Raw genomic sequence first — 20,828 nt, 5'->3', positions numbered from 1 at the left:
GTTGCAACCCAACGATTGATTAAGTCACTATTCATTCGCAGCCATCACAACCTTTTTTTTCTTTTTTATTTATCTTTTTGTACAAAGACTTAAATTTCGAAACCAATAAAATTTCGGTAGTCCAAAAATATATAAATGTCAGTTAAAAATTTAAGGAGATTTTACGGAATAATGTATAGTATTGTATCTACTTAAACATATGCATTAACCATATATTAAAACTTGCTTCTCGTGCTATCTTAAGGTTTACAATTTTATTTTCTTTCACACAGTTTTCTATTTATAAATTAGAGCTCAATTTGTAATGATATTGTACTTGCTGATGGTTTGGCTGCGTTTGGGCTGCATGTTCTTGGACATGCCTTAACGCAGTAGTTCAGCTTTTGTATAAAGATCATTCCAGGGTTTGTAGCCCAGAACAATTACTAGATAGCCTTTTTTATTGTGTGGGCTTCGGCCCGCAAATGTACTGAAAGAAAACCCTCACTTCGGAATTGGGCTGCATTGGATTCTTATCTGGGTTAACACAGCAAGATGTGGACCAAAGTTTGTGCGTGGGGCCTGATTTATGAAACTTTGTTTTTGGTCTACTCTATTTATAAAAAAATTATTGTGCTACGTATATAATTTTTAAGTGTATTGTTTAGAGTTTTAAATATTAATAATTGTACATATATATAATTTAAGTAAATTAACAACATTATATGATGTTACAGTCACATATAATAATTTATCTAATTTATGAAACATCACTATGGCTTTGCATGTTTGCTTTGTTTTTTCTGTTTTTGCTTGTAAGTTTGTAGATCAATTTATAAAATTTTCTCTGTTTTCTGTATTCTAATTTCTACATTACAGAACGTTTAAAAATTTTAGTCAGTTTGTAATCTGAAATTACAACACTTTATATAATAATTGTTATAATAACTGTTTAAGGAGAGAATTAACGAAACAAATTATTCTCTTTGGTAGAATGAATATTCCATATAAGAGATAAACATGCTACAAAATATGGAACACTTCCATTGGTTATTTACTACCTAAAATTAATAATTAATATCCTTGTATCATCATCACATTAACCACCTTTATTTGTTTGGTTAACCACCTTTATTTGTTTAGTTAACCACTCCTTGGATCTTCCTCTTCATCTTCCTCTCGATCAACATTGTATAAATATTGATATAATCTTCCTTGCTCAGTCCTCACCTGGGCGGCTGTACTCATATTAAAATAATTAAACAACCCTAATATATATCCCTTTACAAAAGCTACCTTTAAGTGGATATATATTGAAGATGAATATTGAAATACCAAAAAGTGGGACAGAGTCAAAGTCTGCTCGATCTTGAAATTTCGAATCTTCGATCACTACTTTTTCTAAATTAAGTGCTATGATAGGAGATCAAATTGATTTGTTCAATGCCTCAGTGGTTCGTTGACCTTAAATGATATCTAATTCGTTTTATTTTTATTAACTTAATTACTGTACGTGTTTTTACTTTTTAATTTCAATACATTTTATATAGCTTTGATATAAGTTATATATAGAGGGCTGCTATTTGCACATCCTTTTTTTTCTTTTTACACATCCTTTCTGAAAAAAAAAAAAAAAAAACTCAAGAAAAAAGACCACTTTGGCCCTTCCCTTACCCACACACCCCATTCTCATCTCCTCCCCCCCTCCCCCCCACGTACACACCCCATTCCCATCCCCATCCTTATCTCCATTTTTTCTTTTTCTTCTTTTTTCTTCTTCACCGTCTGAGTTGATGGGGTCACTCTACCGCCAACCTTGGCCACGCCTGCCATCGTTGGCCATCTCCCCGCGAGCAGAGACCACCAGTAGCTGCCAACCCAATCTACTAGCCTGCTCGCACCTCGTCTTCGCAACCGCCTGCGCGCAGCACCCAGCCTCCATGAGCTCGTTGTCCTCCCACACGCTGCTACACCTCCGCCCGCAGCACCTCGTCTTCCACCTCGAAGCCCATAACCAGGCCCACGCTGGCTCCAACTCCAGCCTATGCATAGCGGCGACTACTCAGCCTCTCGGGTCACCGCTTCCCCGCAACGCCTCTCCTTCCCTTTGGCAGACAACCAGCTATGGTAGACAACCATCGAACATCCACCATTAAAAAAAAAAATGCAGTTCGGCAGGTTCGGCGGACCAGTGCCGAACCGGGCTGTTTCGTTCGGCAGTCATCCGTCGAATATAACAGGATTGTTCGGCGGATGAGTGCCGAACGAAATAGCCCAGTTCGGCACTGGTCTGCCGAACCTGCCGAATTGCAATTTTTTTTTTTAATGGTGTTCGGAGGGGAGGAGAGAGAGGGAGGGTGGTGTTGCGGAAGAAGAGAGAGAGATAAGAGGGTGGTGCTGCGGGGAGGAGAGAGAAAGGGAGGTGGTCGGTGAGGGAAGGAGAAAGGGAGGGAGGTGGTCGGGTGAGGGAGGGGGAGGGGCGGTGTGTTTTTTTTTTTTTTGTCTGAGTTGATGGGGGTTTGGTGGGTGAAGGGGTGTGTTGTGGTGAGAAATTTTGTGAAATGTATAAAATAGGGGTATTAGGGTAATTGGAAGGGTGTGTTAAAGAGAAATTTAAAATTTTAGGAGAAGATAGGAGGTGTGTAGAAGAAAATGGTGTGCAAAAAGAAAAAAAAAGGGTGTACAAATAGCAGTACTCTATATATATCCACTGTCCAAGCAAGACAATAACTCCTGGATCCGGCTCCTCTGCCTTTCAAGACTATGCTGTTAGGTGCATTTCATAAAATCTGGTCCCTTCAAGCAATCCAATGGTTAGAGGAGGTCACATCAACTTATTTAATATTTTAATGAAAATATACCATTTTTATGTTTACCATGAAATATACCGTTTCTATATATGTTTAGCATTAGTTGAAACAAACCCATCTGCATGTGTCTTTGTTCTTTCCCTTTGGGAAGAATCTCTCATGATCAATCTTTATCACCCCAACGTCAATCTCTATGCTTTTACCTCCATTGCATGTAAAACCATTTTCTCCATCTTTCTTATGTCCCTGTTAGATTTGGTATTGTGAAAGCCACTCAATGAATCAATTGTGTTCGATCAGCATTTTCTATTAAGTCTTTTTTAATGCAGTTTATTGAGTCTTGTTCTTGTATTTCTTTTTTAAAAGTTGAAAATATTCAGTTTAGAGTATAACAACTCTCATTCCGTGGCGTGCATATTCAAGAAGCACTAAAGGTTCCCATTTTCTTAAAAAACTGAAAAAAATAAAAAGATTATGGCCAAACAAGAACCTGAAAAATCAAAACTCGGAAATTTCTCACATAGAGAAACAAGAATTAATCACTAAACCGCATAAGAAAAAAAAAACAAGATTTATAGAAGAAAGTAAATAAAGACAAATCAAAGCTCAACTCCTTAATTTCAATTATACAAATATGAGAGAGCAATAGAAGATATTAAATAGAGAGCAACATGTGAAGATTTGTGAAAGAGACAAGTTCCAAGAGAGTCTCTCAGTGTGGCTAGCTAGACTGAAATTGGCATCCCCAACTACCAAAGTATTTAATAGATATCAATCCATAGAGGTAGCTGATCTATACTCACTTACTCAGACCTAAAGATGAAGAAGTGCATTTGGGTTAAAAAGTGGAAAGCGGAGAAGGATTGGCTTGGAAGTTTTTTTTTTTTTGTCGTATAGGCATTAAACTTATGCTAATTAAACCATCAGATTGCTTGAAGGAACAAGATTTTATTAAATGCACCTAACAGCACAGGCAGAGAAGTTGGATCCATAAGTCAATATGCGCATGCAATTCCTAACCAATAGAAAACCAAAAGGAAAATGCACTTAGTGCGTTTTCTATTATGGAAAATCTATAGAAAAGATTGTGGACATTTAAATTTAAGAAATTGGCACCACAGAAATCCATTCGAAAAAAAGAGAGGAAGAATTAAATATCAAATATATATATGTTGGAGCTAAGTCTAATGTACCTAGCTCAACTTTTGGTTTTTGTTTTTCTTGTTTTTTGGGTTGATCGATTCACATTCACAGTAAAGACTTGATCAACCAAGTAAGTCTTTACCTGCTTCAAAAAATTAATTAATAAGTCTTCACCTGCTTCGACAGGGAATAAAATCCAAGACCAGTTCTTTCAGTGCGTGTATCCAACCTATAAATAGGCATATACCCCATGCATAATTTTCATCCATCTCAAACTCAAACCAAGTACAAGTTTGAGGCCAAGCAGTTAAGCTAGCTACCTTATAATTCGATCGATCAGTATGGTGATGAAAGCTGTTCATTTCCCTGCAGTCACTGTTGCCATACTGGCATTGGCAACCTTCCTTGTCGTCTCTGCCTCTGACCCCAGTCCTCTGCAGGACTTCTGCGTAGCAATTAACAGCACCGAATCTGCTGGTATATATATTACTACTATTATCATTTAATTTCATAATGCATGCATTACCATTGATTATTATACATGAAACTTAATTATTTTTTTGTGCAAGCAGTGTTTGTGAATGGGAAATTCTGCAAGGACCCAAAGCTTGCAACAGCAAACGATTTCTTCTTTTCCGGGTTGACTCCGAAAAGCGCAGCAAACCCGCTTGGTTCTACAGTGACACCCGCGAATGTGGAGCAAATAGCAGGACTCAACACTTTGGGTATATCCTTGGCTCGCATAGACTATGCACCAAATGGCCTCAACCCTCCCCACACTCACCCACGTGGCTCTGAAATCCTTGTGGTCTTGGAAGGCACACTCTACGTTGGCTTCGTCACCTCCAACCTTCCAAACGCTAAAAACAAGCTATTCACCAAAGTGTTGAACAAGGGAGATGTGTTTGTCTTCCCAATTGGTCTCATTCACTTCCAACTCAATGTCGGACACTCCAACGCTGTGGCCATTGCTGGCCTCAGCAGCCAGAACCCAGGAGTCATCACCATAGCCAATGCTGTCTTCGGCTCCGACCCTCCCATCTCTGCCGATGTTCTTGCCAAGGCCTTCCGAGTCGACAAAAATTTGGTCAACTATCTCCAGAAGCAGTTCTGGTACGACAACAATTAATAGATATAGGCCCATCTGCCTGCCAATCGGATGCTATATATGGCCAATTATATCATGCATGCTTTTCACTACACAAATTACAAAATAATATTTCATTAAATAAAATGGTTTGCTTAATGATGTACTACATCCTACGTCGATTTATTTGATGATCAATATAATTATGATAATGATATTGCCCTGCTACGTGCTGCTGTACATGTGTGTTCCATTTCTCGATCAATCTCTAGCTTACTTCACTTTGCATACATGCAATCCAAGAATGTCAAATATATCCATTTAATTATATATATATATATATATATGAACACGTGCCTATGCTGGTTCCTGAGTCAATTAATTTGATAACAAAGACTTCAAGAGCATTGATTTAATACAACTATTAAATTGTTTTATGTCAATTGAATTGTCCAAGCACCTAATTTTGGATATTTTTTGGTAAGTATATATGCACATCTTCGATCACTTACTGATTACTCCAACTTGTAAACTACTAATCTTATATAAAGGTAATCTATCAAATGCAATGATTAGTGAGATAATACACATCAGTAAAACAGCAACACAATATGGACAAGAATATTGAAAAAAAGAGAGTTCAAAGTGGCACTATTAGCTCTCTATTAAAAAGGAAATCAATACAACTCCAAAGAACAGAAAATGCATTAAGTGACGCCTTACAAATCACAACATTGAATAATGAAATTTTACAACAATTCATGGAGAGGCTATCAAACACCGATCAGTTCTATTTCTAAACATTAATTAAGCTAAGCTGCACCCATATATTATCAAAGGAAGAATACGATGTTTGAAAAATCAAGATGTTTCTCTTCTACTTCCTCTGCCTCTTCGGAGCTCAAGTTGACAAGGGGTACTATAAAGCTACTGCACAAGTTGACAGGGGTATAAAGCCACTGCAATCATGACCACAGTGCTTAGAGTATGAAAAAGATGAGACCTTCTCCAATTTTTCAACATGTCCATCATCCCCAACTGGTTTACACACGAATGGGTGATTCAAAAGCATAGCAGCTGTGAACCTTTCTGAAGGGTTCCTCACAAAGCACTTTCCCAAAAAATCTTGAGCCTCTTTGGACAGCCATCTAGGAACAATGGGAATTTCGGAAGCAATCCGATGCTTTATATCCCAAAATTTCTTGTCAGTTTTCACATCCCATGGCAGCTTTCCAGTTAACATTTGGAACACAACACAACCTAAGGCCCATATATCAGAGGGCTGCTCCTGAATACCATCAACAACAGCTTCTGGAGGAAAATACCATTCAGTTCCTTGTAATCCACAAGTAGGCTTCCCGCCATTCCATTTAGCAGCACTCTTTGCCAAACCAAAGTCCCCAATTTTGGGCACAAAATCAATACCAGAGGTGGAAGCACTACAAGCATCACTACTGTTTGGCCTCACAAGTAATATATTCTCAGGCTTCACATCACAATGAACATAACCCTTTTCATGAATGCACTTAAGCCCTTGTAGAATACACTCTGTATACTTCCTTGCTTCACATTCACGCAACCTACAACCCTCGGATTTCACTATCAAATCCATTAATGTTCCTCCGCAAGCATACTCCAAAAACAAATTGAATATCGGAGAGCCATCACTACCAACTGTCACATCATCTACATAACAATCAATAACAAAAGGGCAATCACGAAAAGTGTGCAGAAGTGATTTCTCCATCACCAACTCAACCGAGACAGAGAGCTTTGTCGATTTCACCGCCATAATCTGAGGCAAACCCTTGAACAGCGAACTGGGTTTCTTCAAAACAGCCAAATAAACCGATCCAAAGCCACCTTTGCCAAGCATTCGCCCTCGAACCCACGCATCACCACTGACATGCATATCCTGCTCTGCCTCTGACAGCTTTGCTCTTTTCCTCTTCAATGACGGCATTGTGTACAGAAAAGCTTCTGCTGCAGTGCTGATTGTTGGTCTAACAAAAACTAAGAGATGTACAGAGAAAGAGAGAAACTCAAACTGAATGTGAGGTAGAAGTGTTTTCTTGAAGCAGAGTTATGAGCTTGTGAGTGTGTTGTATATATATATAAGGGTTTTGGAAACTCAATAACGCGGAATTTCATTTTTCCTAGTGGTGATAGGAATGGTGACTAACAGTGTTGGGATATAGAAATATAGAGAGAAATAGAAACCTTGTAACGCAAGCAATGGCGAAGACATGGTGGGGGCAATGGGGTCAACCGACCCCTATAGCTCTGTTTTTTTTTAATAATTATATTGAAGCATTTTTTATTAATTATTAATAATGATTTTTTTTAAAAAAATTTAGAATACATTGACAATGAAGTTGATAAATATAGAACAAACTTGGATAGATTTGATGTATTCTCTTGGATAGATTTGATGTATTCTGGCCTTACACTTCTTGGGGCATTACCAGTCTTCCATTCATAAGACCTATTGGGGCCTTTAAGTCATTAATTTCAAGTACTAACTAATAGGGAAAATACGTCAACATTGAGTAATGCTGAGGCATCAATCATCATGAGATTAATTCTTTATTTAGTGTTGTTGATTTGTTTTTATTTTATTTTTTATATTTGATGTAATGAAGGGCAAGGCCGCAAGAGGAATAGTTAATTCCTTTCTTATCCACGTATAACAAACAATGTCAATCAGAATATTATAACAATTAAGTGTAAATTTCTTTTGCAGTCATATATGCTGTGTTTAGGTCATATATCAGTTTGGTTTCTTGTTGTGGGCTTTGCAAATCAGCCCACAGCCCAATTAATTTTCCACATCTCTAGGCCTACCCCCCGTAAGTTAGGAAGTCCAACAAGCCCAGCCCACTCTATTTTGAATCATGATTCCGTCTCTACCAACAAGCAATGGAAACCATAAAAAGTGAGGACATTCTAGTCAAAAACAAAATGTCAGGAGATAATGGATAATTTGATAACAAACAGATATCTTTTTTTTTGGGCCACTAATAACAAACAGATATCAACAATACAAAAGAGTTTGATTTTAAGTTTTTAACTCATAACCATCATTGTACTTCAAGGGGAAAAAAAAAAAAAAAAGTGAAAGTATTTTTTATTTTGTAATTATTAGTTTTGTACTAGTGTACTACTTCAAAGGAAATTTACAAAATATATACAAAAAGGAATCTCACTAGAAGCGTAAAGACTAAAGACACATGAAATGAGAGAGCTAATGGTAACTAAAGCCAAGAGTAAACTGTTTGAGCACATGTCACTTGTCTAAATCATCTAAAGTGGAAATAATAGATAGATACACAAAAACATATGTAAAAAGGTCCCAAAAACTGGATATAGGTTCATCCAGACAAGTCCATGAATGAATGATTGTGCACACTGTATATTGTATATATGCCAACTGGTTAGAAGGGATTTTCTATTAAGAGTTATCAAAGATTCCCTAATTTGGGATGAAGATGTAGAATGAATGGTAGATATGAGACAACATGTGAATGAAGATGTTTACGGGGTTTAATAGTGTTGTCTCATATGTTGCATTAATCTCACATATTTTATCTCGTACTAAAGAACATCGCACATATAGATATACCATATGCATGCTAATGTCAGAAAATTTAGCACCAGATCAACAATAAAAACACAAGTATATAATCATATTTCTAGTTGAAGATTTTATTATCTTTTGCCAGGTATGAATGCTTTGATTGACGCCAAAAATTAAAACAAAATTTAATAAAATGAGGGGCCCAAGACCATGGTGAATCTAGATGCTGCATTTTTCAAGCAATATGAAATTATAGGGTTTAGAGTGATTGTGTGGGACCAATAGTGAAATGCCATTGCCAATTAAGTTGCATCCACAGGTACATAAATTTGGCGAACAATATGAGATTGTTCACCTGTTAAACCCCCACCCCTTCCCCCTCCCAAAAAGAATAAACAAAGATATAATATGTATTTAAAAGAATACAAATTTTTGGGTGGTGATTTTCAAACTCTAATTTTGATAATTAGGTTATGAATGAACTTATAAACTTAAACATATGAGTGCAAGTGTACAATATAATAGTGTGAAAATTGTTACCCAAATTTTTTAATTTTATTTTAATAACTTGTAAATAAATGTACACAAATAAATCATAATTTTCTTTTAAGAATTCTTTGTTCATTAGCCAAGTGACTCATGCTCACAACAAAACAAGCCAAGTGCCTATTGGCGCACAAGAAAACATGGAAATGATTCGCATTTCTTAAAGGAGTAATGTTGGGAAAAGCACTTGTTGGATATCATATGTGCGGCACATTTCTATTTCTATTAGAGGTATACTAATACATTATCATCTCGCTCATATTAAAAAGGTAATATATATATATATCAGGTTCCTTCTATTGAGGTATATCTCAACTTATTTATGTTAAGGTATACCCTATTGAGGCCCACACGAGTCGTTTTGTATCAATCTGAACCGTTCATTTTTTACATCTCCATTGATAGATCATCGCTGCAGAAAAATTAGCCAAATCAGAAATCATTTGTCTATCTAACTTTGATCAAATAAATGGACGAACCAAATATTTTCAATGAAACCGTTCATTTGTTTTATCAAAGTTAGATAGCCAAATGATTTTCGATTTGGCTAATTTTTTGCAGGGATGATCTATCAATGAAGATGTAAAAAATGAATGGTTCGAATTGACACAAAACGACTCGTGTGGTACCTAATTTTTTCCTTTGATAGATCATCACTGCAGAAAAATTAGCCAAATTGGAAGATGTGGTACTAAAATATAGTCTTTCTAATATTGTTCTTCTTGAAGATGTGGTACTAAAATATACTCTTTCTCTTCTTGAAGATGTAGTGCAAGAATCTATTATGTAGCCGATTTTAACTATGGTCAAACACTTATAGCAAGTTGGTCAATAGATAACTAATTTATTCACTCTTACAATAAAAAATAATAAAGTTCCCTAAAAAGGGTATTCTATTGAATTTGATTTTTAAAAAATTTTCATTCATCAAATTAAATGATCATTAGTGACCTCAGTGTGACATGTGGATCAAACTCAAACATCCGAGGGTGAATGACCTTGCAGGGTTGGAATTAAAAAAAAGAAAAATACGTAGCATCATTTTTATGCGAAATTAATGAGTGGGACCCAGGGGCTCCGGCTATTATCGTGTGCACAGGTAGTCCACGTGTGTGTGGGAAGCACACAGATTTTGAGAGTGTGCGTCGCATAGAGAGCCGGAGATTCCCTCCTCTCTATAAGCTAGCTGTATCAAGCAGGGATAGGACTGCAGGCTGTAGGCAGCAAAGGGCGACTAAGGCCCGTTTGAGATTGCGGTGGAAATTCAAAAGTTGTTGTGGATGACAATTCTCAATCACCTACAGTAGTTTTGGTGTTTAATAAAAAAATAAAAAACTATTTTTTTCCACAATTCTCAACTCCCCACAACAAAAACAGAAAGCAGGTTTTTAGGTGTTTTTGAAAACTGCAGTGACTCACAGCAACAATGAATATTTTATTTTACCCATAATACCCTTATTGATTTTTATGATTTTTATTTGTTTATTTTAAATTAAAAAATATGTCTATTATTAGTTATATTTATATTGTGATAATTAATTATGATATTTTATTTATGGGATTAAAATTATAATATACCTAAAAAAATAATATGCATACTTATTTAATAATGTTGTTCTTAGAAAAATTAATGCTAATAAAAATTTGTAGTCAAAAATTTCAAAAACAAGTAAAAAAACATATTATTTTTACCAAACAAATAAGTGAAATGCACTTTCAGCATCATATTTATTTTAGTAATTATACATAGTCACAACATTTTTATATTAACATTTACCAAACACTTTGATACTGTTTTTTGTACTCACAACACTTTTGAAAGAATAATGCTATACTTACCACATTCTTATACCACATTTTTATACCATCTGACGTGTCATTACTTTATTGGACAAAGTTTTTCTTTTCCTTTTTGGGTTTTTATTTTTATTTTTTAGTATCCAATGTATGAATGTCATGTAAGTTGCCACATAAGGTGGTATGAAATTATGGTATAAAAATGTGGTATATGTAGCACTACTGCTTTTGAAAACATAGTTTACCAAACACTCAACTGCTTTACTTTACAGCTGACTTTACTTCACAGCTGTTTTACTTTACAACTATTTTTTTCTCACAACAATACTAAACTGGCCCTAAATCTTCCGTGGGGCATGCCCCAATGAGTCTCTCGCAAAGGTTGGTTGTGGATCCCACCTCATGTGAAAGATGCCCATTGAGGCATGTCCCATGAGTCTCTCGCAAAAGTTAGTTGTGGATCCCACCTCATGTGAGAGATACTCCATTGGAGCACGTTCCATGGAAGAGTCTCTCGCAAAAGGCCAAGGGCAAACCCGTTATTTCAGTAAATACAAAAATTGAAAAAAATTGAAAAGTGGACCCAGTGATTAGAGAGTTGGTAAGGACTCACGCCTCAGCATGAGGTGAGAGAGTGAGTGAGTGAGGGTCCACGGTACTTACCATAATGCATAATCCATAATCCATAATCCATACGCATACCTCAAAATGGCGTCAACTTCGGTCCGACTGTCACTCGCGCCAGCCTGTACCCAGCTGTACCCCAACCCCCTCAATTTTTCATAATTAAAAATGAGTCTCCTCTGGGTTCTAGTCTTCTACACTTTCAATTCCAGTTTCAGAAAGAAAGAAAAAGCAAGCAACCAAACCATTAAGTATTAACCATTACCAATTTGAAAGAAGGAGAAGAAGAAGAAGATGCAGGCAGTGTTGGGTGAGTGAGCAGTTGGAAAACGCATTGTCATTTAACCTCGCTCTGCTGAAAATGGATCCATGCCCATTTGTGCGAGTCACAGTGGGCAATCTGGCCCTCAAGATCCCCGTCGCTTCCAAACCAGCGCGCTCCGTCGTCCACCCATCTTCATCTCCTTGCTTCTGCAAGATCAAGCTTAACAACATCAACCACCTCCCACTCCAAACCGCCGTCGTTCCGTGCCTCCCTCCCGACGCCACCCAAACCCTCGACAACAACGCCGCTCACTCTCATCACTCCGTAGCCGCCACCTTCCACCTCAGCAAGTCCGATCTGGACCGCCTCGCCTCCAAGTCCATCTTCGCCTCCAAACTCTCCCTCAAAATCTCCATCTACACCGGCCGCAGAGGCACCACCTGCGGCGTCAACTCCGGCAGGCTCCTGGGCCGCGTCTCGGTGCCTCTGGATCTGGCAGGAACCGAGGCCAAGCCCACTGTCTTCCACAATGGCTGGGTCTCCGTCGGCAAAGGCGGGCCCATCAAGGGTTCCTCCTCCTCGGCCCAGACCCAGTTCCATTTGAATGTCAAGGCGGAACCCGACCCGAGATTTGTCTTCCAGTTCGACGGCGAGCCCGAGTGTAGCCCGCAAGTGTTTCAGATCCAAGGGAATATTCGACAGCCCGTCTTCACCTGCAAGTTCAGTTTCAGAAACACCAGCGACCGGACCCAAAGATCCAGGTTGCTTTTCCTTTTCTAAATTTTCTTTAATATTTTTTTAGGATTTTAGTATGAATTTAATTAATTCTTTTTTGAAGGAAAAAAAGATTCTCTGTGTTTCATTCGTGTCTGTGAATCTTAATGTTCTTGGGAAAGTTTGATACTGTAATTTGAGGAGTATAGGTCACAATAACACTCTGATTCTAAACCCATTTATAATTCCACAAGTGTTTCAAATTAATTTTTGTATTCCCATTTGCCCCTCTTCACCAGGTCCTTGCAGTCCGACTCTCACAGCTCGAGAAGCTGGCTCAGCTCCTTCGGTTCGGAGCGAGAGCGACCAGGGAAGGAACGCAAGGGCTGGTCCGTCACGGTCCACGACCTCTCCGGTTCACCCGTAGCCGCCGCCTCCATGGTCACTCCTTTCGTGGCCTCTCCCGGTGCGGACCGGGTCAGCCGGTCCAACCCAGGTTCCTGGCTCATCCTCCGACCCGGCGACGGTACCTGGAAGCCCTGGGGCCGCCTCGAGGCCTGGCGCGAGCGCGGCGGCTCCGACGGACTCGGCTACCGGTTCGAGCTTATCCCCGACACAAACGGCGCCGGCATTGTCCTCGCCGAGTCGACTCTGAGCTTAAACAAGGGCGGGAAGTTCGTTTTGGACCTTGGGTCGAACTCGGGCTCCAGCAACCGGGTCGGGACTCCGGGAACGGCGAACTCGCCCGCTTGCAGTCCGAGAGGCAGCGGGGACTTCGGGTTCGGGTTGTGGCCGTATTGCGTATACAGAGGGTTCGTGATGTCGGCGCGCGTGGAAGGTGAGGGCAAGTGCAGCAAGCCTACGGTGGAGGTGAGCGTGCAGCACGTGACTTGCACGGAGGACGCGGCGGCTTTCGTGGCGTTAGCCGCCGCCGTTGATCTTAGCATGGATGCTTGCAGGCTTTTCTCTCAGCGGCTTAGGAAAGAGCTGTGTCACCACTCGGACCTGCTTGGCTGACTCGGGTGCTGCGTTACGTCGTCGTTTTGGTGATTTTGGAAGGTCGTTTTTTAATGTTTCTGTGAGTTGGGTTTGGTCATTGGTGGATTGGATTTTTGAAATCCGTTAGTTTTTAGGTGTTTTTTTACCACTAACAAACAGACTGAGAGACTGTGTAGTGTGTACAGTGAGAGAAAAATTAGACAGGGCACGCTTTGTTTTTACTTGTGTAGCTTGTGTTTAATTTTCCCTTTTATTTTTTAGAAGTGAAGGGTTTGTTTAAACTTAATTGTATTTTTCTTCTTTTTTGGGATATTGTAGTGGCTGACTTCAAAAATCTTTTATTCTGCCTTTTATATTGATTAAATTGTAAGTATAGATGAGCTGTAATTTTATTGTCTGCAAATTGTTGGCAGCTGAGGTCCTTGAACTAATTTTGTATTACTTCTTTCTATGCGTTTGCAGTTTTGCATAATGTAGGATTTAAATGAGGAATGATAGTTACAGTCTCTAATTTATCTTCGACTTTAGCTCATTATTTTTATTTTTCATTGTAATTTTATTATTGAAATCGATTATTTTAGGTCACCTTTAAAGTTTATATTTGTATAAAGTAATTAAATTAGTAATCATTATGTAATTGTTATTAAACATACAGACAATTGAAAAAAGATAATTAGCAATTTTTTTTAGTTGGGGGGAAGGAGATTGAACTTGAGTGTAAAATGGATAATTGTAGGGCTAATTGGACTACCCAATAATTACAAGATAATTTGCATTTTATTTGTCTATTGAGGGTATTCTAGGAAAATTTTCGATATTAGCCGATGTGGGGTATGTCACATCTATGAAACTAATCTCAATAGTCAAGTGAGAATTTAGTTAAATGTGAGAGTTATAACATACTATAAAATAACATATTAAATAATTAGTAATGTTGTCCTTTATGTGTTTCTGTATGGTATATTTGAATGTATGGAAAGAAGCAATTGAAAAGGTGGGAGGGAGGTTGTTGAATGTTGAGGATTGGGGAAGGGAAGGGCGTGCACGTTATGCTTGATTGGAGTTGAAGAGGAATAAATTATTAATTTGTTGGTGCAAGTAAGTAATGCTTTAAGGATGGAGTGTTGGATATGTGGATGATAGCTGTAATGCGCTTTTAATGAAGGAGGCTTCTCTTCTTGTCATATTATTTTGGTTGGTGCTTTTAAAAACTAGCTCATCTTTGTTTATATTCAAAATATTTAGTCTCTTTTGCTAATCATAAAAACACAACCATTGAGTAGTGTTCAAAGTCTTTCGAGTAATGTTTGAACCACCTTGAATACTAATCAAAATTTTTTGGAATATTATTTGAAAGATTACGCGTCAAAATGTAAAGTATTTTTTTATATTAAAAAATTATAATATTTAATAGTGACTTAAAAAAAGTTGTGTCTCTTCACACATTGCTAATTGGTTTTAAGATTGATATTTCAATTTCTTTTACAATATCATCATATGTTCATTCACGTATTAGGCCAAACATGTTTCACATTAAAAAATTATAATTTTGCATAGTAACTATAAGGAACCTTTTTATACATTATCAATTGATTTGGTTTGTATGTAGTGGGATTAGTGGGATAAGTTTATCCTTGTAAATAATTTATTTTATTTCCATCTTATTCCTTCGAGTTAAAAAATACTTTTCATGTTCTTATTTGAATATACATGAATTTAGTTATTTATTCTATTCAATATTATCTTATGCATCAAACGAAGCCTAAACAAGGCCTAATGCCTTTTAGATCCAAATCTATAATGGTTTTCAAAATGGATTGGGACTTGGGAGGATTAAGGAGCTTAATATTATTATTGGGCGCAGAAGAATCATGAGTTACATTTGTTAATGAGTTTTGCAGCTGGCAGCCATCATTAATAAATTAAATATTTATTGGGGGTACTTACTCTTAGGTTAGGCTCTTAAGCTGAGACTTCCAGATTTGGATAAAATATGTGATGTAGAGTGTGAGATCTATTTGGAAAAATGGCAACAAATAATAAAACAATAAATGGTTTTAAATAATGGTAGGCGTGGTGTTAGAACATACATGAATTTAGTTATTTATTCTATTCAATATTATCTTATGCATCAAACGAAGCCTAAACAAGGCCTAATGCCTTTTAGATCCAAATCTATAATGGTTTTCAAAATGGATTGGGACTTGGGAGGATTAAGGAGCTTAATATTATTATTGGGCGCAGAAGAATCATGAGTTACATTTGTTAATGAGTTTTGCAGCTGGCAGCCATCATTAATAAATTAAATATTTATTGGGGGTACTTACTCTTAGGTTAGGCTCTTAAGCTGAGACTTCCAGATTTGGATAAAATATGTGATGTAGAGTGTGAGATCTATTTGGAAAAATGGCAACAAATAATAAAACAATAAATGGTTTTAAATAATGGTAGGCGTGGTGTTAGAACAAATAGGGTTTGGTACTTGGTGGTGTCTGGTGTGGGTTGTGTGGTGACTGCGTGCCATGAATGGGCTCATTAAAGAATCAAAAAATAGGTCAAGTTAAACTTGATATTGTTCCATGAATGTGGATTGTGAAGCAATCTATTTTTGGAACATACTCCACTTTGACTACATGTTTAGTGGATCCAGCACGGGCTTCAAAACTGTACCCACATCAACCACAATGGGAGTATGGACTTTTCTCACGGACCTGGAGACAGGGTGCTGTTTCACCGCCCTATCTGGGGTTGTGTATCAAAGCTACAAAATTTCGACAAGCTTTATAAAATGATCAAGTTTAATGAGCCCTTTCTATTACTAATTTGACATTTGTTCCCAAATTAACAAATTTCACTATTTGATTTTTTTTATCAAATTATTTTTCATATAAATATATGCACACCTTTTAGGATACTCTTATATTTACTTGATATTCAGGACTCTAAATTTTTTATATATACTAAATCTCTTCAAATTATAACCTCAATATTCTCGACTCTTTTGATATTTTCGTTTTTTTGTAGGCTAAAATAATTAAATTATTTTTTTGTATTACAAGGAAGGTCAAAAGGGAGGAAGAATTTGAACTTTGACCTTAAGTATAGAGGTAAATGCTTTCGATCACTCAAGTTACAAACCCTCACAAATAATTAAAATTGTTAGCTTTTGAAATTATGGATCAAAATTGTAAACGCTTCTATAAAATTTGTCATTTTACAAAGCTTTCCAAAAATTTTGTCCATTCTTCTTTCATAATGGAACCAAGGAAGAAAAAAGTGCTATATAGATTGGATGTTATGCAAATTTTTATTCCTACTGTTTGACTTGTGTCCACATAGGTTCAAAGTGTGTCTGTTCTCTCATCCCTTTCTGATCAGTTTCATTTGGGTTGAAGTTCCTTGGTTTTTGTTTCTTGTTACTTTTTCATACATCAATGCAGTCTTAATGTGTTGGACTGGGAATCATAATAGTTAACTGGTGTTTCATTGTAGATAGCAATAATTTAACTCTTCAAAAACCCACAAATATCTTTCCAAAGGAAGATACAATACAACCAAGTTGAAGTAGCACAGGAAGCTGGTAGACTAGCTTACAATATGAAGGAGGCCTTGGTCATTCTGGTTAAATCTTGAGCTTCTTTTAGCAAGGGGCTGGCATGATTTGCCTGTTGTGCAAATTGGTCAAGAAGCTCCAGATCATGTGGTTCAAAACCTATGGACAATAGCTATGAACCCCAACTGCCATGATAAACCCAACCTTGGTAAATAATACACACACACACACACACACACACACACACACGCATACATGGGTATTGCAGTGATAGTGCATACTTGATCTTGGGAATTTTGTTCCTTTATATAGCAGTAAGGCCCATGGGGTAGTTCTGTTATCTCATTCTAAAATAAGTAACAAGATTCTACAAACACCAACCAGAGGTTCACTGTCCTACTTAAGATATTAAGGCTAATGTCTGTCCCACATCAGCCTCTGGAAGGAAAATATAACATTCAATTTCCATCATTCAGTGGAAGACAGAGGTACAAGTCTTTTCTACAGAAATACTAGACTACATCCCCTCCCAGCAGAGATCAATAATCTGACCCCAAAAACTTGCAGTGCCCACCTTATTCTAATAAAAATGAGTATCAAATTGATACTTCACAAATTATTGGATACATTTCACTTGAAGTACATATTAAAAAATTTTAATTTGCTCAAAATTAATGCCATGGCCAATTTATATCATCATTTCATCAACGCATCAGTGAAAGACATATATACAGTTTGCTCAGCTACCTTACCATCATGTATGCTATGGAAAAGGAACATCAAGGAGAGACCCAACATGTCCACCAGAAACCATCACTCAGCTGCACTTTCGATGTTTGTTCCAGGTCCAACGATTGTGGTTAAAGTCTCCAGGATTGGCTGATCATCTCTATCTCCTTGATAGAATGAAGAATCCAAAGAACCAGATTCATTTTGTACAAAATCCACATTTTGATTGGTTCTCAATGTCATAGAACTTTCTTCTACATTCTCTAACCTACCAAAAGCATTAAAATTCCCATTAGAAACTGCACCATCATTCTCATTGGTGTTTGTAGAAGCATAATTTTTCTCAAGCTTTGCAAGTGCTTCTGGTACAACATTTTCAGTTTCAGAACCAGTAGATACTGTCAGTTCTCGCTTGGCTGTATCTAAGTTATTAGTCTCAGACAAAGTTGTTCTGGAACCTGATTGCATATCCATGGATTTGGGGTTTTCATTCTGCTTCCTCGGAAAAGCTTCCAAGTACCTTTGGCCAGAAGTTAGACTTGCATCATGGTATAACTTCGGTAATATCTCTGTTCCATTAAGTGAATCAGAGATTTCAGCCATCACTGCTGTTGAATCGTTATTCATATTTGGTTGTTCAGTCGTCTTGTTTGATGAGTTTGCATATATTTGAACATCTAAATTGGATGAACCAAACTGATTACCTCTTTGTGCACCATACACAGCATTTTTAGCTGTCATGCCACCACCAAATTTAGGCTTTGCATCATTTATGTCAACTTTAAAATCTAGTAAACCATTGGTTTTGTTCTCTTTCTCTACTTCAATATTTTCTGCACTCTCTACCTCTTCTTCCTTCACTCTTCTCAAGCTTCCAATTTCAAGTTCGCTGCTTATAGTTTGGGTGTTCTGCTTCACAGCACTGGATGCATCATCACCCTTGTAATGTTCTTCTCTGACCTCTTGGGTATTCCTTCTATCTTCATTTTGGGCTTGATCATCTAACAAGCTGAGATTCTCCGAATCATTTTCCTTGTCTTCACTTCCCTCGTCCCTTTCTGTATCTTCTTCATCAATTAAATCCTCTACCCCCTCAGATTCTTCCTCGGCTCTCTCTTGATCATGCCCATCTACTTCATCATCTCCGCCACCTCTTCCTTCCTCCTCACTTTCTTCAGCTTTACTCTCATCTACATCTTCTTCAGATTCTTCTTCTTTTTCCCTATGCCTTCCAATACGCAAGGATGTTTCCTCTACTCGAGGATGGAGGCCCCTCCTCCCAAGTTCTATTATTTCATGCCCAATCTGCACCTTCCCCGATATCTTTGCAGAGCTCTCTTCATATGCTTTCTTGTCATCGTAGTGCTTGAGTTGGTAAAGCAACCAGATGCAAATGGCAAGCAACACAAATATCTGAAGAGCATGCTTTACCTTGAAGCCTTTTGACCTCTGGTTTCGGCTGAGTGATTGCTTCAACATTGTTACTATTAAAATTTATACAACTCTTCCAATTAGCAGTAGAAACTAACAAGTGGTAAGCCAATCTGTAAAAAGGGAGTAAGAACGATAAGCAAATAACCATGAAACAATGTAAAGTAACCCAGATGACACAAATTCTATTTATCAATATATCCAACATTTCTCCTTCAAAAACTCAGTAATACACAGGTTTAAGAAAACAATATCCTGCACGATCCAATCTAATTCTGTCTAGTACTGAAAATGGCAAGGGGTATCAAGTCTGGAATTTGTTATGGGTTGCCCACAATGAAATTTTTTCACCAATTAACTCTGCCAAATTATGCTTATAAAAGGTTCATTTTTGGATATTGGTTCCTATCTGGTCAGCTAAATTGTGAGATTTAAAATCGTTTCTTTGCTTTGCTAATCTTTCCAAACCAGACAGCCAGCACATTGAAGCAAACCAACTCAAAGTCTTTGCATACAGGGAAAACAGTAACAAGCAAAAGAAATTAACTCCGTTGGCATACATTTATGCTTCTGCACAGTCGCACACAAACAATGCATATTCAAATTATCTAGGAGAATTTACTTTAACAAGCATCATTTTTTCGCCTCTGGAATGAATGTGCCGTTCAGTAAACAAAAAGAGAGTAATAAACACGATTAATAAGAGACTTTATCCAAGAGTGGTTACATTCAGCACTGGTTCGTAAGTACAAAGCTGAAAACAAATAAATAACCAAATCTAAATGCCATTTTCAAGCATATTTATTTAACAGTGGAGGGAAACAGAAGCGGCTTACGATCAACCCATTGGTAAGAAAAACAACATACATGGGAAAGCTATTTGACATAGACCCATAAGCCAATCAAAGACCCAACTTCAGTTCCACATTCACAGCAACAAAAATCCCAGAACCCACATAAAAATCTATCATTTCTAGCTTGAAAATCTCAGAAGCCTCCTTTGCACATCCAGATTTTATTCATAGAAAAGATCCAAAATTTGATATATTGGTTACGAAAACACACACACACACAATATAGATGACCATAGTCCATAAACAAGTACTTCGAGAAAGAAAAAGAAGAAAATTAAAACAGATATAGAATGAGTAAAAGATGCTAAGAAAGGTAGCGTACCAGTGACTCAGTGGAAAAGCTGAGTATCAGAATTTGAGATACAATGAGAAGATGGGTGGTTCAGAGCTGCTTTTCAATTGGGTTTCATCCTACATCAACTCCAAGTAGCACTTTTACCACAAGGAGAAATATTCTTCTTCTTTAAAATTACTATTCTTTTTCTGTATCTCTTCAAATATGTGGTTAGAAAGAAGGGGAAGGACAATGAGTAGTTGAGAGGTGTGAATAATGCTCTCTCTCTTCCTTGAACGAAGCTGAAGCAGTGAAGCAAAAGCAAACCCCCAACAAATTTACGCGCACAAATGTGTGCAGGAGAGATTTTACTGAGACTAGCGTCAAATCAACTGTGTGAGACTTGAATGATGAGTGTGTTATAGAGAGGACAAAGCATTAAAATC

At 37.3% G+C, this 20,828-nt stretch overlaps 4 protein-coding genes across 7 annotated transcripts; 2 read left to right on the top strand and 2 right to left on the bottom strand.

Moving 5' to 3' along the window:
• The first annotated feature begins 4,273 nt into the window (after positions 1–4,273).
• LOC147275427 (germin-like protein subfamily 1 member 11) lies at positions 4,274–5,061 on the top strand. 4 transcript variants are annotated; one of them, XM_086255827.1, is made up of 2 exons: positions 4,274–4,409; positions 4,505–5,061. In XM_086255827.1, the coding sequence occupies exons 1-2, from the start codon at positions 4,274–4,276 to the stop codon at positions 5,059–5,061; spliced, it is 693 nt and encodes a 230-aa protein (XP_086111953.1). The 4 variants fall into 4 exon arrangements, with proteins under 4 accessions (XP_086111953.1, XP_086111952.1, XP_086111950.1 ...); XM_086255826.1 differs by having other exon boundaries at positions 4,502–5,061; XM_086255824.1 differs by having other exon boundaries at positions 4,280–4,410; positions 4,482–5,061.
• Positions 5,062–5,938: 877 nt separating this feature from the next.
• On the bottom strand, positions 5,939–6,982 carry LOC147275426 (mitogen-activated protein kinase kinase kinase 20-like). The gene has a single exon (XM_086228414.1). The coding sequence runs from the start codon at positions 6,980–6,982 to the stop codon at positions 5,939–5,941; it is 1,044 nt and encodes a 347-aa protein (XP_086084540.1).
• Positions 6,983–11,727: 4,745 nt separating this feature from the next.
• Positions 11,728–14,056, top strand: LOC147275425 (uncharacterized). Its single transcript, XM_086228090.1, has 2 exons — positions 11,728–12,589; positions 12,842–14,056. The coding sequence occupies exons 1-2, from the start codon at positions 11,925–11,927 to the stop codon at positions 13,557–13,559; spliced, it is 1,383 nt and encodes a 460-aa protein (XP_086084216.1). The 5' UTR covers positions 11,728–11,924; the 3' UTR covers positions 13,560–14,056.
• Positions 14,057–17,491: 3,435 nt separating this feature from the next.
• LOC147275424 (uncharacterized) lies at positions 17,492–20,765 on the bottom strand. The gene is made up of 2 exons (XM_086257332.1): positions 20,431–20,765; positions 17,492–19,367 (listed from the first exon to the last, which is right to left on the bottom strand). The coding sequence occupies exon 2, from the start codon at positions 19,300–19,302 to the stop codon at positions 17,908–17,910; it is 1,395 nt and encodes a 464-aa protein (XP_086113458.1). The 5' UTR covers positions 19,303–19,367; positions 20,431–20,765; the 3' UTR covers positions 17,492–17,907.
• Positions 20,766–20,828: the final 63 nt, after the last annotated feature.

Source organism: Dryas octopetala, chromosome 9, assembly GCF_963921425.1.
Source record: "Dryas octopetala chromosome 9, drDryOcto1.1, whole genome shotgun sequence".
In the NCBI taxonomy this organism is placed as follows: domain Eukaryota; kingdom Viridiplantae; phylum Streptophyta; class Magnoliopsida; order Rosales; family Rosaceae; genus Dryas; species Dryas octopetala.
The sequence above is the reverse complement of the archived record's forward strand: the minus strand, read 5'-3'. Positions and strand labels throughout refer to the sequence as shown.